We start from the raw sequence: 25,930 nt of genomic DNA on the forward strand, positions 1-25,930 counted from the left end.
GTCTTGTAGAGAGGCTGGTCCAGTCTTAAGGTGCACCAAATATCCGTTGAGGGCAGGGAGCTGCAGGGAGCTGCTCTTTGGCTTCAAAAACATGTTTATCTTTTTCTCAACCATGGAAATATAATATTCTGCCTTTTTAATATTTCCTAGAATATTTCATTCTTCTAGGAGTGGGGTGGGCGCTGACTTTTTACAGCAGCACAAATGCTGTGCTCAGGGGAAGCAGCTCCTCCTGTCTCCCCAGGCTGGACTCGATGACCTCCAAGGTTCCCTTCCAACTCTCTTAATCTGTTAAAGAATTTTTTTTTTTTTTGCCGTAAAATCCTCCTTTACGGCTCCCTTCTCAATCCCACCTGGGACTCCCGCAGAGAGGGCGGAGACACGCATTCAAATCGGGCCGCAGCTTGCTCAGACTCGCCCTCTTTCGGAGAGGCGGGGCGGGGCTTCCTCCGCGCGCCCGCTGATCTGGCTCTTTTGACTCTCCTCGCTCGCCGTCCCTCTCCAAGTCGTTCCGGAAGGCGAATTTGCGTTCTGCGCCTGCGCAGTTTGCATGGTTCGGGGTGGGGGGTGGGGGTGGGGCCGCCGAGGCCTCGCGAGACATTTCGAGGTTCCGGTTTTATGCTTCCTCTTGTTAGTGCGCATGCGCCGCAGAGCCGACGGCGGACTGAGGCGATGGGAGCGGCGGAGGCGGACCGGACGCTCTTCGTGGGCAACCTCGACCCCCGCGTGACCGAGGAGCTGGTCTTCGAGCTCTTCCACCAGGTACGGAGGCCGGAGGAGGAGGGGGGGGATTGCCGAGGGTGGGGGCGTCTCTCCTCTTCCTCCTCTCCCCGGCCCGCCTCTGAGGTAGGCCGCGCGTGGGCGGGGGGGGGGGGGGGGAGGGGAAGAGAAAGGGAGCGCTTCATCAGAGGCCTCCCCCGCGCCCGCCGACACCCCTGTGAGGGAGACCGGTCGGCTGAGAAAGAGGGAGGGGAGGAGGAGGAGATGCTTTCAGGATGCCCCCCCTCCGTCGCCCCCCCAAGGGCCCCCAAGGGCCCCCAGCCACGGGTGGGGGGGCTTCTTCAAGGTAGCAGCTCTGCGTGGGGGGGGGGAGGGAGAGCCAAATGCTGCGAGGGTCCTCCTGGGGAAGAACTAGGAAGGAGGAGGAGGGGGGGGGCGTTTTTTATGGAGACCCCTCCCCCCCACCCACCTTGGACGATCCCCCTCCCCCCACCCATTTCCCTTGCCCGACCCCTCTTGGCGCCTTCCTGATTATGACGATTCACGACCATGCAAATGATTCAATCCCACACAGGTTGCCCAGAGTCGCTTTATGGGTGACTTTGGGTGGCATCTGGATCTAAATAAATAAAAAACAATCTTCTCTTTTCCCCCCCCTCCCCCAACCACCACTTCCAAGGTCTGGAGGAAGAGGAGGAGGTGGGGGGTGGGGGTTCCCCCTCTGCCCTCCCTTAGAGCAGGGAGTGGCTAAGCCGAATGGATGCACTGACTCCATGGGCACATTTTGGGGGGAGGGGGCGGGGGGGGGAATCAAGTCAGAACTGGAAATGGGTGAAATCAGGGGTGGAAAAATAGCTCTACGGATTAAAAGAGTGGGAAGGGAAGGGACCTTGCAAGGAGGCTTTTAAAACCTAAACATCAGAGCATTTCATGTTTGCACCATCACCACCCTATAACAATACCCTCTGTTTGATTGGCAAGTGCTGCCCCTCTTCAGAGGTTTGTTTGAAACGGCGTGTTTTTTTTTTATTATTTGATTTATATGCCGCCCTTCTCCGGAGACTCAGGGCGCTTACAATGTGCTAAGCAATAGCCTTCATTCTTTTGTATATTTATACAAAGTCAGCTTATTGTCCCCACAAACTGGGTCCTCAATTTACCTACCTTAGAAAGGATGGAAGGCTGAAACGACCTTGAGCCTTGGCGAGATTTGAACCTGCAGTAATTGCAGGCAGCTGGTCTTAATAACCAGCTTAATAACAGGGTGCCTTAGACCACTGTACTACCAAGGCTCTTCCTTGGTAGGTTAAGAGACATATATGCCAGGAAAGAGATGGTCTGTCTATCTATCTATCTATCTATCTATCTATCTATCTATCTATCTATCTATCTATCCATCCATCCATCCATCCATCCATCCATCCATCCATCCATCCTTCCTTTTATTTAACGTTTTATTTAACGTTTTGTTTAATGTTTTGTTTTGTTTCTTGGTTTGCAGGCAGGCCCAGTCATTAAAGTAAAGATCCCGAAGGACAGGGATGGGAAACCAAAACAGTTTGCATTTGTGAATTTCAAACACGAAGAATCTGTTCCCTATGGCATGAGTCTGCTTCATGGGATCAAACTTTTTGGGAGACCGCTCAAAATTCAGTTCCGATCAGGTATCCATAAAATGTTTCAAGCAGCCAAGATGATCTTGGCAAAGTAGAAAGATTTTATCACTTCCCTTCGCGCTCTCGTGTGTAAACTATTAGAGCTAATTGCTGTGTGTAACCATGCTGGATTAAACAGTTGCCAGACTTTAGGTAGAAGATATGATAATAGTGATATGATAATTACTGTCTGTGTATTAACATGAACTAATAATTCTTTTGAGAAGAGGATGGTTTGTCAATGTTGGGGTCTTCTAAATTTTAGTCAATTTCATATTTAAATACATGATTCCTCTAAATATTATAAAGATCCTAAAATCATTGCCCTACAAATGATTGTTTTGTTTCGCTGAATGCTGTATGCATTTTGAGTTGTTCAGTTGTGAAGTACACTCTGCTGTTCCCACAAATGTTCTACTTAAAACAAATTTATTCCCAATTCAGCCCCATTGCTGAAGTGAATTCTGGAGTCTTGGTTTCAGTGCGTCAATATACTTCAAATCTCACTTCTGCTTTAACTTTTGCAGAATGGGGCTGATGTATTTGTTTGAAAGAATGTCCTTAAGTTCTTTTTCAGCTCAGGATGGTTCATTTTCATCTGACATGGGATTTGCAATTAACTTGGGCTTTGGTGTCTTCAGTGTTGCATTGCGATTGCATTGTCACCTACTGGGTATTTCAAGAGGTTGCAACATTTGTTTTGGAAATCTGTTTGTGTGCTGTACTAGTTCTCTGGTGTGATACTTCAGAGCCAGTTAATTGCTCCATCTTGGTTTCTGGCTGCTGGCATCTCGCAGTTTGTCTCCCTCAAGAGTCTTTTGCTTTAGTTCGTCTTCCAAAATGTCTTTCAGGGAGCAGTCATGCATCTCAAGAGGTCGCCTCGCCCTGTGCCCCACATGGATTTGCCAACGGAAACCCCTCCAGTCCACAGCTTCTGGCAGCAGCATACAGCAATAGGTAGGCTTGGGAAGACTTCTCTGCTGGCTTTTAAATGGGCATAATTTGCGCAGTCCAGTCAGGGTGGAAAATGAAAGTCATGAAACGATAGCACTAAAAGAAAGAAGCATGTTATTTAAAAAATATTTCAAAACCACATTAAATGTTCTGAATAATTTTCAGAATACTGAATTATGATCCCTGATTTGAAATAATTACTAGGTCTCCTGAGTCATTTGTCAAATATGCCTGTTATAAAACTGGTTATTTTCTTTAAAGAGGTGCTTATGGTGAGTTTACAAATATATGGAATGTGGTTCCTTGGGGGAAAAAATAAAATCAGATGCCAACTTTATTAAGATTAGTACAGCTAATTTCTGATTTTGATGTAACAGGTTCGAGAGGAACACCGAGAATATGTCAGCTGGCCAGAGATCCTTCTCCTCTCTTGATAACCATCAAACGAAGGCCATGGTGAGTGGTTCTCCCCAGTGTGATTTGGAAGGGAACAGCACAGGTCCCTTGAGGGTTGACAGATGGGACGTGAGCCTGTATTTTCCTCTGGGGCCAGCGTTCTTTTCTTCCATGCAGAATTCCTGCAACATCAGCCATGTTTATTTCATGCTGTAGTTACCTGAAGTAACATCAAACTTGACAATTCCACCAGCTTTTCTAAGCCTTTTTTTTTCTTTTCACACGCTAAGGATTACTTCCTTACTTCCTTGCATGACAACTGCCTCCCAAAGATTTTATGAATGCTCCAGTGGAACTCCTTGTACGGAGTTTATACGCAAGGGCAGTAAAAAAACCGAAAGTGTTACATTGATGGCTCATATTGTCTCTTCGCAGTGCTTGCTGCAACTTTGTCTTTCTCAGGCCTCCTCCTCCTTGGTTCCTTCTAGAGCAGGGGTCTCCAAACTTGGCAACTGTGAAGACTTTCGTGGACTTCAGCTCCCAGAATCCCTCAGACAGCCAAGCCCAGATTTGGAGACTCCTGCTGTAGATCTCCGGGAGGTTCAAAACAGGAAGGGCATTTTCTTCTGAGCCTCTTTGGCTTAGCAGACAATACTTCCACTCTGCACTTTCACAACAGGGCTGCAGTTGAGGGCTGAGAAGCCTTCCTGCCATCCTCAGCTGGGAGGAGTGGAGTGGACACGGGGGTTCGGCAGAGCCTGCCCCTGCCGTGGGAATTCTTCTTGGTAGCAGGGCCCTCCTCTCCTCACCCCTCTTTCTAAAGACTCCTGCTGACTCAGGCCTCTTGCCTCCCTATCCAGATGACTTTGGCGTGGCAGCAGGTCCCATCGTATGGCGGAAGACACAATTCTTCACTTCCGGAGTCTTTGCCTGGAGGCCAGCAGGGTTACTCCTTCCCCCGGTCCTCAGCCTCCCCAGCGCACTGGCGCTCGGAGCCTCCCCACAAGGGCAGAGTGAGCTCCCACCCATACCAGTCTGGCCACAGGCACCACGGCCAGGATCAGAGGCGGCTTGCGGACTGCGGCTCAAATTACACCTTCCGGGGGAACCGGGAAGAGCATTACCACGATGACAGGAACTATGGAGGCTGGAGCTGAATTACGACCGCTGGAGTAACCGAGTTGGGGAATGGCAGCCCCTGCCCGTCGTTAGCAAGTATTCAGAGTGGATTTTAGGAACATTTCTTCTTGACGATTCTTTCCCTTTTTAAAGCTTCCCCTCTTCCCTTTACGGAGAGCTTGTAGACGGTAACTTCACAAGTTACCTTTTTAAAAAGAAAAAAAAAAGTTTTATACATATCATCTGCAGTATGTATTTTGAGAGAAAAGAATTTTTGAATTGTATTAACTTCCCCCTCAGGGTTTAGGCAAAGGAAAAAAAAAAGTGCCACACTCTTAAACAGGTAAAGAAAAGAAGACATTGTTTATTTTATAAGGAAAAAAGTTCTGCTGCTTTGGTTTTATTTTAAAACCAACATTGGTATTTTTATAGCAAGAGCCCCTGAGGTGGTTCTGGTGTTGCTCGGAAAAGGGCCCGGAAGGAGAATGTTTGGTGGCCGTTGATAATTTGGGTAACAGTGTTTTGCTACGGGAATGAAGTTATTGAATATTTGTGGTATTAAGTGTTTTGCCTCGTGAGATTTACAAGTAGAGCAAATTTGCCCGAGAATTTGATAATCGGTAATGAAGGATGTGTTCGTTATACTGGCAGTCTCATTAGGGTTTTTTTTAACTGATCTGATCTCGTGATTTTTGTATCAAGGAGACCCTGCAGTATCTTAAGTGATTACCGTTTCTCAGGAAATTATTGTATGTCTCTGCCCAATACAACATATGGAGAAAAATGCAAATTGTTCCATAAACACTTTGAAAATGAGAAATTTCTAATTTAGGGAAAATTAGAAAACCAATATTTAATGAAATGAGAAAGAGGTAAGTATTGATGAGAATATGCACCCATTACAAGCTTGTAATGAAACATTTCATAAAACGACTGGTTCCTGATGAGAGCTCAAAATGCTCAGTAACTGGAGAGTCGAATCTTGCTTTTCAGTTCCTCCCGGGTGGGCTACGATCTCCACGCTTCCCACCCACCCACCCCCTTCCTAAAATGCCATCACCGCATGCAACTGTAGTTCTTTGTATTCTGAAAAATCTTGATTTGGCACTTGGGGAAAAGTGTTTGCCTGGGAGCACTTTAAATTATAAGACACTAGCAGGTCTAGCTAGCTTTCACTTGGCTTCCGTGTGCATCTCCAGTGCTTCCTTTAAACATTAGCCATTGGAATGGTAATTAGTGTTTGTGTTTTCTGGGCACACGTGAAACACGGATTGTGTTTCAAATTGCTGCTTTGAGTGAAATTCGTACCCAGCCTGTATTTGCAATTGGTGTACGGTTCACTTGGAGCCATATGATTTTTAGGGAAGAAGCAGCACTTGTAACCAGGTTCATCCTAACCTCTTTCCCATGTCTTCTACAGTCCCAAGATCACTCTTATTTTTTTCTACCAAACAGAATTCCTTGAAAGAACATAACTAGTGATTTTTTTTTTTGGTGCTGTTGCTGCTTGCTTTTTATTTTTATTTTTTTCTTTTTGTTTCAAGAAGAAAGTTTTTAAGCCTTGGTTACACTGCTCGTCTGAAGGGGTTGATTTTTGTTATATTAAATGTTGACAACATTGTTCATATACAAGAAACATTTTCTACTAGTATTTCAATGACCATGTTTTTGATGATGCCATAAATTTAAAAAAGGCCCTAAAATTCATTTCTAACATTTTTCCAAGAAATATCGTTGAAAGTATTAAACATGCCCTTCCTTATGTATATGTATATAATGGCAAGAAATAAATTCCTTTCTTGTAAAAACTCTTCCCTGTCTGCAAACAAAATTTCCTGAGGTCTCAATTCATAGCTAGTGGTTCTTTTCAGTTTTCTAAACGTATTTGCCTGTCATACAGAGTCAGCTACGTACACCTGTCTGAAAATTCCTTCACGGTTTGTATACCTTAAATCTCCCTAAAATCTAAATTCCTGGGGAGGATCTGACAGAATTGATCTGACCCCAAGAGGGGCTGTATACACCGGAGGTCCAAATCTTGCTTGGGGTGGATATTGACCTGCCCCTCTCTTCTTTCTCTTCAGTGACACATCATCGCTTTGTTTCCGTTCCTGCCATTATTTCTTTCCCCTGGGTAATTTAATTCATACTCAAAAAATGAATTTATTAAGGTTGCTAATAACTGTCTGAGAAGGGCCTGCTCTCTTCCAGCCTGCTGGGTTAGTCCCAAGCGTGGCGGAGAGTCGGCCTGCTTTTGACAGGGCTTTTGGCAGCTGGGCAGCACCAGCTGAGTAATGGCTGCTGCTTGAATGGGGCGAAATGCAGATTCCTTCATGAGCCCCAGGCACCCTTCCCTGCAATAGAGGTGAAAACAGCTCCATAGCTCCCCTCTCTGTCCTCTGGTCCCCCACCCCACTCCCCTCTTAGCCCCTCCTGCCTCTTTTTTTAAAAGCACTTCTTTTTTAAAAAAAGTGGGTCAGCAGTACAGAGGGGGCTACAGGGTAAAGGTTGACCTTTGACATGAATCACTGACCCCCCTCAGCACTGACCGGAGCTGCAGACCGGTCCCCCCGCCCCCCCCCAAAAAAAACCCTTGGCAGGCAGATCGCCTTGCGCCAGAGCAGCCCTTGGGGTGGGGATGGGGGTAGCAGCTGGATGGGTCTGGCCAGCTGCCCATTTCTTCCTTTCCCAGCAGGGTGGAGCAGCCGGGCATCTGGAGCTGGTGCCCTGGGCCCTCCCTCAGAGGCCAGTCTGGGGGTCCCGGGTGGCCCTCCGACCTCCAGCCAGGATGCTTCCGCCTTTGTTTAGGGCAGGGGTGGGCAAATGTGGCTCTTTTACAACCTGTGGACTTCAACTCCCAGAATTCCTGAGCCAGCTTGGTTTGGGGGGGAGAGAGGACTACGCTTCCCAGCATGCTAGGCGCGGCGCGGCCGCTTGGCGTCGGCGCTCGTTTTCAGGAACTCCGCTTCCCGGCAGCCCTTGCGGCAGGACTGGTGGTGATGGGGGCGGCTTCGGTGCCGCGCTGCCTGCCGGGAGCCGTAGTCTCCGGGGAGTTCGGCGGGGATGCGTGGCGTCGGCGGAAGCGCCCGAGGCTGGCTGCGGCTCTGCGGAGGAGGCTTCCCGGGGCGCGGCGGGAGGCGAGCCATGGCCGAGGCGGCCGGCCTGATGGGCCAGAGGATCGTCTGGGTGGACCTGGAGGTAGGGAGGGGGCAGGCAGGCGGGGGGGGGCTCAACTCCCCTCCCCCCTTCTAAGATGGGACCCAGCAGCTCCCTCCCCAGCTTGGAGGGGAGGGGGAGGCTGCAGGGGGAGGGGTCTTTTGGGTCTGGGGGTGCTGTTGCTAGGGCAGATGCGCCTCCTTCCTGGAGGGGCCCCTCAATGCCCCCCCCATCATCCCAGGCAGGCAGAAGCCATTGGGGGGTGGGGGACATTTTTTTAGGGGGGGGGTCTGCATGTTTTAATGCAGGGATCTCCACCCTTGGCAACTTTAAAACGTGGACTTCAACTCCCAGAGTTCCTCAGCCAACAAAGCTGGCAGAAGCCAATGGGGGCGGGGCGGGGGACATTTTTTGGGGGGGGTCTGCATGCTTTAAAGCAGGGGTCTCCAACCTTGGCAACTTTAAGGCTTTGCTGGCTGAGGAACTCTGGGAGTTGAAGTCCACCAGCCTTAAAGTTGCCAAGGTTGGAGACCCCTGCTTTAAAGCTAAGAGCCTAGAAAGACCCCCCACTCTTTCCCCCACTATTCATTTTCTCCCCACTTGATGGGGAGTTGGGGGGGGGTTCCTTTGGTGCCAGCCGGAATTCGCCCCGTCTTTGGGGAGAGCCCAGCGTTGTCTTGGGCCCTCTTGGAAAGGCTCCTCCATGCCTGGCCCGGTCAAGAGCTTGACCAATCTGGCTTGACCAGGCGAGGAGCTCTCCATAATCAATTCAATTCGAGCCTTTATTGTCAACGTAGAACACGTCTACAACAAGATTGGCTGAGCCTCCCTTCATGCACCCCCCCAAAAAACCCATAAATACATCTCAATAACTCACAGCGAAAGAAAGAAAAATCCCTAACCCAATAAATCACACTAACAGCACACAATCCTCTATACGTATATGTCCTTAACGTTGCATTATGATATACTGCACCAACATGGACATGTTGCACCGGCTCTGCAAGTCTATCATACTACATGCTTATGATGTTATGTGGCATTCAGGAGTCACGAATAGAAGCTGTTCTTCAGCCTGTCCATATGACTGGCTATGCTTCTACCCTGTTTCCCCCAAAATAAGACCTCCCCTGATAATAAGCCCAATCGGGCTTTTGAGCGCATAGCAATAAGGCCAAGCACTTGTTTCAGGGTTCAAAAAAATATAAGGCAGGGACTTATTTTCAGGGAAACATGGTATATCTCCTGCCTGATGGTAGGAGGGTAAAGAAGTGCTGACCAGGGTGTGAGTCATCCCTCCTCAGCTCAGCCCAGCTGCAAGTATCACCCCATCAAGGGTGAGAAGGTGTAGAGCCCTCCACGGATGGCCCTTAGATGTTCTCCATCCCGAGTGTTGTCTTCTTCCCTTGAATGTTATGATGGTGAATTTCTTTCTCCTGACAACCACACTGGAGGTCTCCTCCCCCATCAGTTAGTGAGTCCCTGCTTCAGATCCAGCCTAATTCCCGTGATCTTCCCCTTCTCGGACACAGATGACTGGCCTCGACATTGAGAAGGACCAGATCCTAGAGATGGCCTGCCTCGTCACAGATTCAGGGTTGAACATCCTGGCCGAAGTAAGTAGCGGCTCCTCCTGGCTCTCCCTGATGGTTAAAGTTAAAGGTCTCCACCTTCCCTTGACCGAGGGACCCTGGTGGGACTGTCTTGGCACCCGGTTCTCTGGCTGATGAAATCCTCTTTCTCCGCCTGCAATGTCCAGATGTTTCCAGCCTGGGGAACGGCTGCTGCTGCCAAGTGGGCAAGGCAAGATTAAACTGGGAAGCTGGCTGGCTGCCTTACAGCTGTTCTCTCTCCCTATGGCTTCCGAGAAAACACAAATTCCTCCGCAGCCTAAATCTGCCTGCTCACTCAATAATGGGCTGCCTGTTACTTCTCTTTGTTGCGTGCGAAGGGAAACCTTCCGTGAAAAGAGCGCCTGGGCTTCTGACTGCCGTGTTTCTAAATTTCTTCTTTTCCCCTCTCTTTCGTTCCTCCTTTTCTTTGCAGTGGATGTTTGATTATGTCCTCCTTTATTTTGCAAAGGATGGCCCACGCGGATGGATTTAGATTAAGCAGTAGATTAAAAAAAAAAAAAAAGATTGGGGAGAAAATTAGAAGAGGTGGATTCTTGTAATTAGCATGAGATTTTGGATGAACGAAGAAAAGCTTACTGACCTGTGCATCACGCATGACCTGCAGCTCTGGAGTGGAGAAAGCTGCTGGTGATGATAGGACAGAGCCACATATTATGGAGATACAAGAGGTCGCCTCTAAACCTTACAAGTTCCAGAACGAACTTTTGTTGGCTCTGCTGGCTCTTAGAGAATACAGGATTCCTAAAAACGCAAATAAGAATTGGTTTGAGGGATCTTTGGCGCTCTCTGAGCCTGCTTGCTTTCTTGCAGACGTTTCATTACCCAATTAGGTAACCTCATCAGTGCTAGTCAAGAATTGGCTTTGTTTCTCTGTGGGAAAGAATCCTGTCCTGTTTTGTTAAATGTGAGGGAGGCTGATGTCATTGAGAGTGAACATTGTGCCTGAACATCAGAAGAATCGTCCTCAAATGGTTGGAAAATCGTTTTTGGGTTCAGAGGTTGTTGTTTGCCCAGAAATCAACCAGGCATGTCAGGGATACCCACAAATAGGGGATTGGGGGTGGGTGGCTGATACCCTGACACTGAGGTCTGTTACAGGAGTTCCGTCCTTCCCCCCCCTCGACTCTGGCCTTCCAAGTCCCAGGGTGGCAATGGTGTTATCTGACCTTTTTTGCCTTATTGTGAGGGTTGTTGCTTTTTATTGTTTCTGTATTGGGCTTTTATCCTTGTGAGCTGCCCGGAGTCACCAATGGTCAGTTGGGTAGTCATATAAACATTCATACATTCATTCATTCGTTCGTTCGTTCGTTCGTTCGTTCATTCATTCATTCATAAATGTCCTGTCTTGGTTGATAGGGTCCTAACCTGATCATCAACCAGCCCAATGAGTTGCTTGACGGCATGTCAGAATGGTGCAAAGAGCATCACGGGAAGGTAAGGCCTCCAATTTCTTCAAATGTTATGCCCAAGTAAGAAAATCTTCTCAGCTTCACCATCCCTCCTCCTCCTCCTCCTCCTTCCTGAGGCTCCCTTCTGCCCCTCCTAAGGAAGGGACCCTTTTCCTTGGGGGGGGGGGAAGCTCCGTGGTTTTGTAGCACAGAGGAGAGCAACCCAGAACCGCCCACATGCCGGCACCAAAGTTGCAGCCAGCAGGACCGAAGCTTGGGGGTTCAGAGATCCCCCGTTCCTACTGGAACCTGATATTTGAATTTAAATCTTGTTCTCCATCCCCCCACTCTTCATTAGAGGAACCGTGATAGGAGCTCGTGTACGGGAAGGCCACTGATGCTTCTGTTGCAAAGGAATATTTCTCCCCCACCCCACCCCAAGCAATGGGGCCAGGGTCCCGTCCTGCTCTGAATAATTGGAAGGGAGACCAGTTTTGGGTCAGACGGAGGTCATGAACCTACAGAGGCAGAGATGACTCTGGGCCCCTTGTTGAGGAGCATCAACGAGACAATCGCTCTCTGGGAAGGCAGATAATTATGAAAACAAAGCGGTAGAGCAGTTGGGTTTCTCTATGACCTTCTGTATCTCTGCAGCTTTCTCAGCGGTGGGGCCTCTGGCTTCTTCCCCTGAAATGGGGGTCCCTTCAGATGCTCTGGAATAATAGAGCATGCTTAGCCCTTCTTAGACCCCTCTTGGCATCTTCAGGGATACCCTTATTCCAAAACTCTCCCCCCCAACCCTACCCAGGCCTGGCCTTGTTGCTCCGAGGCCCCATCTTGGGCAACGACCCTCAGAAATGGTGGTTGGGTCCGAGTGTCTCTCTTGATGCAGCTTCACCTGCCTGTTCTCTTTTCTCACAGTCCGGTCTTACCAAGGCAGTGAAGGAGAGCACGATCTCCCTGCGCCAAGCAGAGTACGAGTTTCTGTCTTTCATCCGGCAACAGACTCCGCCGGGGCTCTGCCCTCTTGCAGGTTGGGGCGTTGAACTTAAGTCTCTTTCGTTCGTTTCAACCGGGGTTTCCCAAGGATAAAGACGCATGGGCTTCAGCCTCCCAGAAATCCCCAGCCAGCAGGCTCTCTGGAGGAAGTCTGGGAGCTCGCGCAGCTTAAAGTTGGAGGGCTTGAGAAGCACTGCAGTGGTTGGCTTAATGGACTTAATGGAGGATCCCTGGAAGAGAATGCCATGGTGCTGGGACGTTGGGCCTGACACCTGGAGGTGGGGGCAGGGGGAGCCAGGCCAATGGGGTGGCCAGGCAGGAGCTGCTGGGGGGCAAGAGGGCAGCCAGGAACTTGATTAACTCTAATTTGTTCCTTTGGTATTCAGGACAACCCTCCATTTAATGGATTTTCGGCTTTAAGGGATCTTTAGTCTGTTAAATCCAGAGTCGACTGTTCGACAGAGATGAAATGTTGGCCTTTGCATTTTTCTTCTGTCTCCTGGCTGAGAATCCTAGTTTGACTTGGTGCTTTTGCTTCTGGACAGGAAACTCTGTTCATGCCGACAAGAAGTTCCTTGACAAATACATGCCGCAGTTCATGAAGCATCTCCATTACCGGATCATTGATGTCAGCACCGTGAAGGAACTCTGCAGGTTAATGAGTGCTCAGCTTTGGACCTGGGTGGTGGTGGTGGTGGGGGGGGGGGGCTTCTTCTTCAAGCTGGCGCCCTCCAGGATTCCCAGCTGGGGGTTCCAGTTGTGGGAGAGATGGAAGGGTGGAGTTGGGAGGCTCCCGTGGGATGAACAGAGGTTGGGAAGGGGAGCTCAGTGAGGCAGAGAGCCTCTTCAGGAAAATATCTGGCATTTTAGGTGATACCTCGAGGTTATCCTGCCCTAGAATTAGGTGGAAATTTTGAAAGCTTCATAGCTTACACTTGCTGAAAATGTACAGATATTCCTTGACTTACCGCCACGATTGAGCCCAAAATTTTTGTTGCTAAACAAGACAGTTAATTTTGCCTTGTTTTATGACCTTTCTTGCCATAGTTGTTAAGTGAATCTGGCTTCCCCATTGACTGGGCTTGTCAGAAGGCCGTAAAAGGGGATCACATAACCTCAGGACACTGCAACCGTCATAAATATGAATCAGTAGCCAAAAGTCCCCCCGTAACCGTGGGGAGGTTGCAACTGTCGTAATTGTGAAAAACGGTCATAAGTCCCTTTTTTCAATGCCGTTGTAACTTTGAACAGTCACTGCGAACTGTTGTAAATTGAGGATTACCTGTATTTATATTTGTCATCGCCTTTTTGAGGAGTTGAGGTTGACAGATAATGCACATTTTTAGAAAAAGTGTTTACAGACCCTAAATTGTCTTCGGTAAAGCTGATTTCTGGCCCAGAATTTGACTCTTGTGGCTGCAATCCTTCCAAGCTTCTGCAGGGCCTCCTTTGGTGCTGCTCCTGCCTGGGGAGCTTCTTTGGCTTCCTCAGCACGGGGACAGTTGTTCCTTCTTCTTTTCCATCCAGGCGCTGGTATCCCGAGGACTACGAGATCGCTCCCAAGAAGTCTGCTTCTCACCGGTAAGGCTCTCCAGAGGGGGCCTGCCTGCTCCTAAACTTCCAGCGTTTCATTCCTGCTTCTTCTGCACAGCATAATTTTTAGGCAAAGGGCTTAAGGGCAGCTGGCAGAGTTACCGTATTTTTCGGAGTATAAGACGCTCCAGACTATAAGATGCACCTACCTTTTTTGGTGAGGAAAACAAGAAAGAGAAATTTGCCTCTGCCTCCCAGCAATTTTGCCTCGTTGCAGCAAACAGCAAACAGCAAACAGCCTGCTTTACTTTCTTTTCTTTTCTTTTTTTTTCAATTTAAAAACAAACTTTATTCAATATAAAAAGATAAAAATTATACAAAAAGTTCTTAACTCTAAAAATACATTCAAAACTACTTATAAACAAACAGGATTACCTGTCTATAATATATAAGTATACAAATATATACATTAACCTTTGCTTCTTTTATCTTCATGACGGTGTATATTTGTTACCTTTGATTTCCTACTATATTTGACATTACCTTTTTTTCGCTCCTACCTTTTTTGGTGAGGAAAAGAAGAAAAAGAAGTCCGCCTCTGCCTCCCAGCAATTTTGCCTCGTTGCAGCAAACAGCCTGCTTTACTTTCATTTTCGTTTTCAGCATAGCTTGATTAGCACAAGAAAAAAAAAATCTGCTCCCAGAAATTTACCTCCTTGCAGCAAGCAGAAGAGGCCTGGGCAAAACAGCTGAGAGCAAAACAGCTGAGAGTCAGGAGGCTGATCCTATCAACTTGTGCTAATTAAGCTGTGTGAAGCTGAAACGAGCTGTTTCTTCTTGCTGCTTGCTGCAAGGAGGTAAACTGCTGGGAGGCAGAGGCCAAAGGGTGGGGGCCAGTGGGTGGGCGGGGCTACATTTGGTGTATAAGACGCACTTAAATTTTCACCCTCTTTTAGGGGGTGCGTCTTATATTCTGAAAAATACAGTATCTTGTGTGCAGCATCTAAGAAAGGGCTCCGCAGTCTGCAGCCAGGGATGGTCTCCTCCTCCAGCAAAGGCCTTCAGTGATGTTGGGGTTTCAATTTCCAGAATTCCCAACTGATAGGAGCACCACATTTAGCATCTCCACAGGCCATGGGGCTGGGGGAAGGCCGGGTCATGTTCTCCCTTCCCATTCCCTTCTTCAGACTTCCCAGAATTTACAGCTGGCAGCTGTGAGTGAGTAAGGGGAGTTCTCACAGACCCTTCTGCCACGGAAGTGTGAGTTGGCAGGGAACCATTTGAAAAGCTGCTCCAATACTGTGAGACCTGAGTCAGGGTCTCCATCTGCATTTCTGGGAATAGGAATAGGAATAGGAATAAGAATAGAATAGAATAGAATAGAATAGAATAGAATAGAATAGAATAGAATAGAATAGAATAGAATAGAATAGAATAGAATAGAATAATTTGTTTAGGAGAGAGATGGCGTTCGGGGAAAAAACTGTCCTTGTGTCTAGTTGTTCTGCTGTGCAGTGCTCTATAGCGTCCATTTTGAGGGTAGGAGTTGAAACAATTTATGTCCAGGATGTGAGGGGTCTGTAGATATTTTCACAGCCCTCTTTTGGACTAGTGCAGTATACAGGTCCTCCATGGAAGGCAGGTTGGTAGCCATTGCTTTTTCTGCAATTCTAATGATCCTCTGAAGTCTGTGTCCGTCTTGTTGGGTTGCAGAGCCAAACCAGACAGTTATGGAGGTGCAGATGACAGACTCAATAATTCCTCTGTAGAACTGGATCAGCAGCTTCTTGGGCAGTTTGAGCTTCCTGAGTTGGCGCAGAAAGAACATTCTTTGTTGTGGTTTTTTGATGACGTTTTTGATGTTAGCTGTCCATTTTAGGTCTTGCGATATGGTAGAACCTAGAAATTTGAAGGTCTCTACTGTTGATTCTGTGTTGTCTAGTATTGTAAGTAAGTAAGTATTGTAACATGGAGAATGAAACTGAGCCCCAGAATTCCCCAGTTCTCAGGGTGGCACCATTCCTAGCTATTTGAGCAGAGGGCTCAGCTTGGAAAACAAAAGGCTTTGAGATGTAATTGGGTTAGAAACAGGTGTGGTGTGGCGGTGTTTTAAAATGCCAGGTGAATCTTGAAGATGGTGTGAAGAACTCACCTGCAGCCGGAATTGATAGAAACAGGCCAATTTTCCCAACCTTGAGTTTTCGATAGTTGCTTGTCTGCATGAGGGAGCAGCATGACAGCAAGAGCTTTGAATTTGGGCTGAATATTTTTGCCATCTCAGAATTGTTTTCATTCTCAGGCATTCACTGCATAGAAAAGATGTATTTCAATAGAATTTCCTCTTCCTGTTGAGGAAAGTGCACAACTTGCATTTGTGTTGCCTATTTGTTTCTCAAATTTCTACACCTCTCATCTCACCCAAGTGACTCTGGACGGTTTGCTAACCACGTCGTAAAATAATAGAAAACTGTGACTGTTTCCTTACCCGTAAAATATATTGACTTTCCTGAATCATTTTTTTTTTTAGAGCCCTGGATGACATCCGGGAGAGCATCAAAGAGCTGCAGTTCTACAGAAATAACATCTTTAAAAGGAAAACAGACGAAAAGAAAAGGAAACTCTTGGAAAACGGGGAAAGCGAACGGTCTGTTAGTTGATCCCGCATCCCGATCCTTTAGAAAAACCTCCAGAGCCCAGGGCAGTCTTCCTGCTGAAGAGAAGAACCTCCTTTCAGCTCTGTCGCTTTCTTAGAATGGCAACGTGACAGGATCCCAGGTGTGACAGGCGTTTCAAGGCCTGCCTCTGACACGCCGTGGTTGTTCTGTTCAGAAGTACAGAATATTTGCGGTCCTTGGAGAATGGCTTGCATTTGGCCCCAAACGCCCTCAATTGTTTTAAGAATTAAAATCGACCTCCCTGCAAAATGGTTGCCTTTTTCCTTGCCTTCCGTGGCTCAATTTTGGTTCTCTTGGAGGAGGAGGAGGATATGGGGGGCGTTAGCAAGCTCTCGTTTACGCTGCCTTTCACCATCTCTACTGTCACAGCTACTTCCTGAGTCAGATTAATTGTCTAATTAGAAGGAGAATATAGAGGCGGGTGATGTGTGAATGTTAAAACCGTCTGAATAATCTCTGGCAAGGCACTGGGTTTGCCTCCCTAAGTGTATTGCATCCTTCATTGCCCAGGGTGATGCTGAATCTTAAAAAGATTCGGTCATTTTGGTGTAGGCAATGTGGTGTAATCTTTTGGCACCCTGAGAGAGATGACCGTCTTCATAGAAACAACTTTAGAAGCCTCATCCAGTTTGGTCCAAAGGTGCTTTCCCAAAAGGCAACTGGACTTCATTGTTTGTTTGTTTGTTTGTTTGAAAATGTTTCGCATATCATCCAAGAAGCTTCTTCAGTTCTGACTGAGAATCTCCATAGACCTCCAGTTTGGTCTTATCTTGTAGCCCACGATGGGAGGGAGGAAGAAACATGCCTGCTGGAGAAATATAACATCCTCTCGGATGTGGAGATCTAGTTACATTTAGTTGTAGCAGAGCCTTGGCCGAAGCTGCCAGGCCATTCACATCCTATGAAGACTGAAGGCTAGCGAGAAAAACAAAGCAAAGGATTCATACAATCATCTTTTAACAACCTCATAATCCCTTGTGGGGTGGAGTCTGGGCAACTGAATGGAGCTAGCAGAGCGTTTGAATGGCCGGATGCCTTTCCTGTCGCCAAGGCGGAGTTTTGTTCAGCAGATCTATCCTCATTGTGCCCAGAGAGAGAAATATCTGCCTCTACTCAGGATGGAACTCACAGCCTCCTGATTGCGAGGCGAGAGCTTCACCTCTGGGCCACCGCACCACTCCTTAAAGCAAAGGATCCATACAATGCCAGGAAAAAAAAAATAACTCTCATAAATCTTAAGATGGCAGATTTGTCTTTGAGAAGAAGAAAATTGAAACTAAGTTTTTAAAAGCTCTGCTCCTTAGAAAGTTCAGTTTTTAATTCTTAAACCTCTCAGTATGTTCTGTGCTTGCATAATACCGAATTCAGACCCACAAGGAGTCAGAGTATGGGGCAAACAGCAGTAGTTTTTGCAATTGTTAGTTGTTTTGGACATGGAGCTTCTCCCTCGCATCAACCCAAATAATTGGAACTTTGCTGAGCTTCTGGATATAGACAAAATGTGAAGGAAGAAGGAGAATATTTTACAACTGTTAGGCTGCTGATAGGAAGTAGTAGTTTGAGGAAGATGCTAAATATTCTGCAGAGCCCATACAACATAAGGAACACAGCAACCTTATCTGCAAGCAGAATGAGGGGGCTCTGTAGCCTGAAGGCAAATTTACTGCTCATTGTGTCTGTGAGATGCTGCAACTGTTGCCACTTTTGGGTCCCCCGAGAAATAAATCAGTTTTCTTCTTAAGCAAATTTAAATCTGATCCAAGGTCCCCAAATCGGCTAAATTGTAGGAGATGACACTAGTTATGCCAGATGAAGTTACTGGGCAGTGGAGAACGTATCCTGACCATCCATTTCTTACTTGTCCTTGTCTCTTCCTGGTGAAAGAAAAGGAGGACAAACTTGCAACTGAGAAGGACTGGACAAGAGTGACCGGCAAGAGAATTTCCAAAGGCACAAAAGAGATCACTAACGATTTTAGAAAAAATCACTCTTGTAGCTCTTCCCACAATTTATTTATTAGTCCAATTTATATGCCACCCTTCTCCGTAGACTCAGGGCGGCTTACAATGCATTATAGCAATAGACTGCATACTTTTAAGTATATACCTGTTTATTAGGGCTTTCGCCCCCCCCCCAAGCGGTGTTGTTCTATACAAAGCTGGTTTATTGCCCCCACAATCCGGGTCCTCAATTTACCTACCTCAAAAGGATGGAAGGCTGAGTCAACCTTGAGCCTGGTGAGATTTGAACTTGCACTAATTGCAGGCAGCTGGCAGCTAAGTGCTAGCACTTAACAGCACTTTAGTTCGCTGCACCACCGAGGCTCTTCATAATGCTTCATTAAACTGATCCAGGAGCTTAGGTTGTGCTCCAGTGACTTCCAAAATAAACACACACACACATACATATGTAGAGAGTGGACAATTCTGTCCTTGGCTCAATTCATTAACTGAGCCTGCACAGCATCTTCTCAAGGACAACTCTGGCTGAACTTAATTCCAGCTGGAGGGTATTGTTAGGATCAGAGAAGGGAAGGGAAGGGAAGGGAAGTTAGGCATGGAAAGGGCCTTATAAATATCTCATGTCAACTGACTGAATCCGCACTGTTGTCACAAATCCACAAATTAGTTGTCATTTTTGAAACAGTCACCGAAAATTTCATCTTCTTCCACTAGTGATTTTTCATTTGTTGCACATTTAATTTGGCACCATTTTACACAGGCATTTACGAAAGGCTTGCTAGAAGTATGAAGCAAAACATGAGTCTCTCTCTGTGTGTGTGTTTTGCATTATCTGAATTAGCATGGGTGCTATACGTGGCTTGTAAGTTATATAGACTATCTAGATATTTAGAATGTAAAATGATAAAATGTGCAATTTCCAAAGGAAAAGTCGGTTTATTTCTAGCAGTAAAAACCCCAAAGACACTAATATCACCTCAAAGGACAACAATAATTTTATTTATCAAAAGGAAGGAAGGAGATCTCATCCTAATAATTACAATTTGGTAATAATATTTGGCTTACTTGGGAACTGAATCCCGGGGTCTTTACCTCTGCTTTACAAAACCTTGGTTGATCCACTTAACATGAAAATCTGCCACTCAGAGATGTTTTAGTGGCTGGATCAGTATGAATTAAAGGGCTTAGCAACTCTTTATTTAACATAATTGCCTAAAAAATGGTCAACCAAACTGCTAGCATCTCATTCTTAATTCCATCCCTGAGACCGTTAAAATCTTACGATACTATTAAAAAGTGATGGATTACATTGTTAAAGGCAGTTGGACTGTTTAAAGTCTTGGGGGGAACGGCCTTGATCGTCCCACCTCCCCCCCCCAAAAAAAGAAATATAACTTTATTGTTTGAACATTTAAAAGTCACGGCAACTGATGAGTTCTGGCATTCAGAACATTCAAAACTGGAGCCTTCATTTGGAACATCTCCAGAACGTCTTTCCTGCAAGACAAAAGCCTGGCTGGAATTTTTTTATTTATATGATGTGAATTCTGCTGTTCAAACAGATCATTTGGAAACCTGGCGGCTGGCAGGACAGCATCTCTCCTTGAACTGATTAATTTGGAAGGTGCGAGCTGATTGCTGCTCTCTGGGAGGTGAGACCGTCGGGACAGGTGTTCAAGTGAATACAGAATGAAATTACCTGATTGAACAAATATACCTGCAAGCAGGAGGAACAATCCACAGGGCTTCCCCCTCCCCTTCTCTGGTTTCCCTGCTGTCAGTCCTCAGGTATGTTCACCTAATGATGCGCCTGTCAAAGTTGTGAAGAGACCCAGGTAGTTCGTGGAGGAGATGAAGCATCAGGTCTTCTTCACTGCAGCTTACTGACAGGTGGATTCAGATAATGATGGGAAAGCTTTTGAAATGATGTAACCAGGTGGGAATTCTTGACTCATTCCACATTTTCAAGGAGTTCCATGAAATGCTTTGTTTGAACTACTCGGCGATAATGGGGCAAAACATCCCTTCTGTCAGTCACTGCTGAGCCCCCTTTGGCTCCTGGTATCAGTGAGGGAGCTCGCTTTCTGTAAAGAAAACAATGCCCATCTTTCAGAAGGGGATGGCACTGGCACCCCTTTGGGTAGAAAGGAGGAGCTTGGTTGGGACTCTGGTTGGCTGGGAAGGTGGCACTGGCGCCTTGGTGCTCTGGTGATGTGCCTCAGACCCTCCTCATCAATAGGACTTGGAAGAATTTGAGAAGAGGGGCTGATGACAGCAAGGACCAATGGGCATTCAGGGCACTTGGCACGGAAGCAGTTGATGTTGGCTGCGGATTATTTGTACCCTATGACTATCATTAAGTGTTGTACCTTATGAGTCTTAACGAATGTATCTTGTCTTTTTATGTACACTGACAGCATTTGCACCAAAGACAAATTCCTTGCGTGTCCAATCACACTTGGCCAATAAAGAATTCTATTCTATTCTATTCTATTATGGAGGTCATAGTCCCAACATCTTAGGAGGAACTTGGTTGAATCAATGTGGTTTACTGCCAAGATATACAGTATTTTGGCCAGCATATTGTACAAGTAATTATAAAATAAACAATGAGGTTTTTCCTAGATCTTATGGATTCTAGACCCACAAAGAATGACAAAGAGGAGAATTTCCAGGGCAAAGGAAGACAAATGGGGTCTCCAAGGGGAACACAGCCTCAGCAAATAACCTTTGGGGTTAATGTACCAGAGATAACCTTGGCAACGGAAACGGGAGAATCTTGGATATGGGGCTGGTGGCAACTCCGTCTTTTCTCCTGGGTGTTTCTACCCTGCCCTCCAGCTTCAAGCTTTCCATCTGCTGCCCAAACTGACCTTATGTGATTTCCCCTGAGAGGTTGACATTTCAAAGATCTGAGAAGCGCCAGGATGAGGAAACTGCATGGCCCTCTTTGACTACGGAAACCAGCTCGGTTGCCTCCAACGGCAGCCTCTTCCTGTTGCTGTCAGGCTGAGCTGAGCCTTTCATGGCTGCGTAGCCTTTGAACCAGGAAATGCTGGGGAATTAGCTGGGCATTCTCCAAAGTGGCACATTCCCACAAAGCGATCGCCGGTGCCCAACCTTGGGACTCATAGCAGTAGCTTGTCACGCAAACACTGGGCATCCAAGGTTGTCATTGTTATTGGCAGCCTCCAAAGAAAGCAGCTTTTCTAAGTCAATTGATTGGAAATACGTGCCAGCAAGCTAATTGCCATCGTGCCATCGCACACTGAAGAGGAAAGTCAGCAGTGGGGAGTCACAAACCTTGTCGGTGGTGCCAAGCCTCTCCGATGGAATGTGTGGGCACAACCAGGAAGAAAGAGGCTGCTGTGGGGCAGGAATCCCCCTTTCTCTCTTCTAAGGTTTCCCAGCCCAGCCCAGCCCACTCTCCTGCAACTGAGATGGAGAAGGGGGCTTCTGGAGGGGTTTATGGCATTTCCAGGCAAGCTGAAAATTTCACCCCTTCCCTTCTGAAGTTGATTAGGATGATTCAACTGGAGCTACTGATGGATGAAAAGGCAGTTTAATCAACAGCCAGGACATTGTTGGGGAGGGTCTTCTAAATTCTGGTGGGATTCATAGTGGACATGCCCCCATTTCTCACCCTTCCCTCAACTCTCTTCCAGCCACTGGAAAAGCCAAATGAGGGGCTTGGAACTCCCCAGAGCAGAGCAACGTTTGAGGTTTGTAGGGGTGCAAAATTCTGGGGAGGCATCTGATGTAGGACTTCTTCAGACAAAGTCATCTGAGATTCTCAGTCATTCAAAAAGCAGGTTCTTTCAAAAAGCAACCGGACTTCGTTTTTCCTTGAAGACATTTTGCTTCTCATCTAAGGAGAACTGAAGAAGCTTCTTGGATGAAAAGCAAAACATCTTCAAGGAAAAACAAAGTCCAGTTCCCTTTTGAAAAGCACTTCTTCTAGTCCAGATCCCTGCTCCAGCAGGAGACTCTATACCATCCCAGAAAAATGGTTGTCCAATATCTTATTTAAAATCTCCACTGTTGGAGCACCCACAACATCTGGTGGCAAGCTGTTCCACTGGTTAATTGTCCTCACTGTCAGCAAATTTCTCCTTAGTTGCTTCTCTCCTTGATTAGTTTCCATCCATTGCTTCTTGTCCTGCCTTCTGATGCTTTGGAGAATAGCTTGAGCCCCTGTTCTTTATGGCATCCCATCAAATATTGGAAGACCGCTCTCGTGTCACCCCTAGTCCTTCTTTTCATTAAATTAGACATACCCAATTCCTGAAACTGTTCTTCATAACCTCCAGAGCAAAATTAAAATAGGGATGGGGAGGGATACAGAGAGAGTGACAGTGCACACTGCCAAGGGTCTTTAAGTAGCACAGAGGCAATTATTTATTTATTTATTTATTTATTTATTTATTTATTTATTTATTTATTTATTTATTAAATTTATATCCCGCCCTTCTCCCTGAAGGGACTCAGGGCGGTGAACAGCCGAGAATTAAAATAACATACAATATAAAAGTTAAAATAATTAAAAATAAATTAAATTAAACGGCCGCCCCAATTTAAACCCCTAGCAATACAATTAAAAAACTAACCCATAAAACCTATGATTAGTGAATTAGTGAATGTGGGGCCAGAATTTTAGCTAACAGCTACCCATTTCCCCTTTCCAGCTTTTAATAAAGTGTATAAAACAAACTCGCCTAATGTAGAAGTATGCGATAATCACTAAGGTGAAATATTTTATGCTGCCAGCAGGTGGCAGCCTTTCCATTTACTATTTTGCTGCAGAAGGCCAGGCTGGCAGTTCTTTGAGCAAAACTCAAATGTGTGAACTTCTCTTTCTTCTCCAGGAGTGGATTTTCCAGAAAGGAAATTGGAGTTTTTCTAAGGTTGCGCCTGAGAAAATGAGGTGCAAGAATCATCCAGGCGTGGTGTGTTTTGGGGATTGCTCTGGCCCCTGGACTTTGGTGGTCGTTCCTGTGAGCTTTTCAGGAAGCCAACTGTGCTGCTCCCTTGATTTAGGGCGCAGGTGACACAGCGAAATTGCTTGTGTGACTGCCAACCTCTTCCACCCGGTCATCTGTCCAGGTGCATTATCCATGCCTCCTTGTGCCAAAGACTTGTCACTTATTATGAATGTTCTCATCAGAGCTTCTCGGGCCTGTCATAAAAACTAGAACGGTTGGAGTTTCCCCAAGGATGCCAAGTCCATCAGATACAGTTTTCCAGGGAAGGCCAACGTCCAACTTCCAAGGGCTGTTTCAATCCTACCTCTCCCCGTCTCCTGTTTTTGCCCGCTCACCCATCTTAGAAAGCACCCCAGGACTCTTCTCTCGGCACCTGCCCTTTATGTGACCCCTTAATTTTTAATTAAGACAAATGAATAGGCAGCCACCACGTGTAAGCAAAGTGCTAACTCCTGGAATTTTCAAGAATAATCTCTGGAGCCCAGCTAGGTCCTCTTGGCATCCTTAGAAAAGAAAAATAATGGGAGCTGCAACCCAGAACACGGTTCACATGTGTCCCGACTGCGCAGGAAGGAGACCCAAAAGCTGTGGCTCCCTTGGAGGGCTAGGAAACTGCCAAAATGTAAGATACGATTGTTTGCTCAGGAAACATTGGATCATATTTTAGGAGATCATGGAAAGCAGTCGAGATGGGGCTTGCAGGACCCAGCAAAACGTGGAATAACAGTTGGGGGTGAACTCAGAGGGTTCATTTTCTGAGGAAGGTCGTTTTCAAGAAATAGTTTTCCATTGGCTGGAAAAACCTGTAGGAGAGGCCGCATCCAGACATGGAGCCAAAATAGCCCATGGGAATGGAGCGCACTGGGTTTTGATTCCCTGCATTGTGTGAATGTGGACATTGGGATTTGCAAACCAGACTTAGAAGGTACCTAGTTTTAGATTACTCAAAAGAGATAGCTGGACAATCCAGGGGTTTTCATGACGTCTGAGCCATGTTGCCAGCCTGGTTCACACAACTGACCGACATCAAATGATATTTATTGGGTTTCTGGCTATTTCATGTCAGTCAGCCAGGGTCCAGCCATTACAGTGTCACCCCTGAAGCTGTCCTGATCGGAGCCATATTGGAGCTTCAGTATTGCCTCACTAGAGCTGAGGTGAGCCTCAGGGTTGACATACAGTTTATAAACCTAGGTTGTTGTGGTCTGCCAGCAGCCTGCAGACCTGGCAGTGGAGTCGGACAGTGAGGAGGCTGAGGTAGAACAGGGGCCAGTCCTGGAGATCAGGGGAAGGCCCGGACGAGGGCTCTGCGTCGAAGGCAGAGATGGGGCCAGGGCCATCTGGGAGCGATGCGCGGATTCCGGAGCCTCCAGAGGATGACAGCAGAGAGGCAGAGGAACAGGAGGAGCCTGTTCCTAGTGCACGCATGAGAAGAGCTGCCAGAAGGCAAGAGCAGCTGAAGCAAAAAGGACGACTCGGGAGTAAGGCCTGGAGATGACTGACCCCTCCCAGAAGGCTTAAAAGAGCAGCAACGAGCTGTTGGGTTCTTTGTAGAAAAGCAACGTTGATTCCAGTGCTTCTTGTCAGCGTCTCTTGAACTTTGTGGGGTTTTTGCCAAGAAAAGTCTTTGGCAGGTTGCCAAAGACATCAAAGGTTGGTGATAAGGCCGAGGGACTGGTTATGAAGAATTTTGTATTGGACTAAGCTGAGAAGGAATTAATTCTCAGCTGTTTCAATAAAATAAGTTTGTTGAGGACTGAATTGTGTTTGGTAATCACTACTTGGGCCTTGGTTACAACATAGGTTTCTTGTGATGGATGAACTGGACACTTATTGCCATGATCCCACAAACCATGACTTACCGTTGGTCATTAACTCAAATGTTGTGGCTTGTAAATTGTGACTGATATCCAAACTTTAGCTTTAATACAGGGTGGGGGGGCTTATTCCTCAAACCACTTTCAGGGCAACCAGTCTAAACCCTCCCTTTGCGAAGGGAGCCCCCACAGCCTGGGCTGGGCTTCTTGGCTGAGGGGGGTCACACGAAGCACAAAATCGAAGGTCTCTCTCTCTCTCTTCCTCGTATGGCCCAGCAAAACTGCCAGCGTGGTGCGAGGCAGGCTTGTGTGTTGCTGCACAAGGGAATAAAAAGCCAGAGAGTGATTGAAGAAGCCACCCAGGGCAAACCAGGAGAGAGATTAAGTGGAGAGTTTTACTAGAAAGTAATTGTTTTGTATATACTCTAATTGCGGCGCACTAGTAAAAACTGCCCTCATAAGCTAATCTGCTGTTAGATTTTTCTTTATGTGTTTTTAATGAATTAGCAATAAAGATGTCTCTCTTTGCAGTTCCCATAAATGGTTCCAGAGAAGGAGCAGATATGGAGAGAGGAGACTCGCCCAGCTAGGCCGGACTCTGGGGAACAAAACTTCCCAAACTGGTCATCTGCGGTTCTTTGGCTGGAGGGGAGGGGGTGAGTGGGTGGGTGGGCAACAGCTGATGGCCCTCTCCCTCGCCCTTGGGGTGCAAGGCTTCCCTGGGCTCTATTTGTTCTTCTACTCATCCATGCAGAGACAGAAGGCAGCTTAGAAAGGAAGAATGGGACAAGTCAGCCATGCACCATCTGGATTCAATCCCTTGGAAGGCTGTTTCTCAACCTTGTCAGCCTTCAGATGTGTGGACTTCAACTCCCAGAATTCATGGTTGGCTGCAGCTTCTAGTTCTTGCCTCTCCATGTCAGCTGAACTTCTCCAAAAGT

At 46.8% G+C, this 25,930-nt stretch overlaps 2 protein-coding genes across 2 annotated transcripts; both read left to right on the forward strand.

Annotated features, from left to right (window-relative positions):
• The first annotated feature begins 666 nt into the window (after nt 1–666).
• Nucleotides 667–6,655, forward strand: RBM7 (RNA binding motif protein 7). The gene is given in 6 exon segments (XM_070952240.1): nt 667–762; nt 2,222–2,384; nt 3,227–3,332; nt 3,707–3,785; nt 4,586–4,877; nt 4,880–6,655. Coding segments are annotated over 6 exon segments (846 nt in total). The 5' UTR covers nt 667–672; the 3' UTR covers nt 4,996–6,655.
• A 1,234-nt stretch (nt 6,656–7,889) lies between these two features.
• On the forward strand, nt 7,890–16,478 carry REXO2 (RNA exonuclease 2). Its single transcript, XM_070952306.1, has 7 exons — nt 7,890–8,042; nt 9,533–9,616; nt 10,991–11,068; nt 11,944–12,055; nt 12,567–12,675; nt 13,549–13,602; nt 16,082–16,478. The coding sequence occupies exons 1-7, from the start codon at nt 7,908–7,910 to the stop codon at nt 16,209–16,211; spliced, it is 702 nt and encodes a 233-aa protein (XP_070808407.1). The 5' UTR covers nt 7,890–7,907; the 3' UTR covers nt 16,212–16,478.
• The last annotated feature ends 9,452 nt before the right edge of the window (nt 16,479–25,930 follow it).

The sequence above is a fragment of the Pituophis catenifer genome, unplaced genomic scaffold, assembly GCF_029215685.1.
Source record: "Pituophis catenifer annectens isolate HBS135680 unplaced genomic scaffold, rPitCat1.0.hap2 SCAF_12, whole genome shotgun sequence".
Classification (NCBI taxonomy): Eukaryota; Metazoa; Chordata; class Lepidosauria; order Squamata; family Colubridae; genus Pituophis; species Pituophis catenifer.

What these genes read in the sequence shown, in the direction of transcription:
- REXO2 (XM_070952306.1), top strand. Translation starts at nt 7,908, where the DNA reads ATGCGTGGCGTCGGCGGAAGCGCCCGAGGCTGGCTGCGGCTCTGCGGA. An exon ending in TCGTCTGGGTGGACCTGGAG is followed by an intron (nt 8,043 to 9,532) that starts GTAGGGAGGGGG and finishes TCTCGGACACAG; the next exon opens with ATGACTGGCCTCGACATTGA. An exon ending in ACCGTGAAGGAACTCTGCAG is followed by an intron (nt 12,676 to 13,548) that starts GTTAATGAGTGC and finishes TTTTCCATCCAG; the next exon opens with GCGCTGGTATCCCGAGGACT.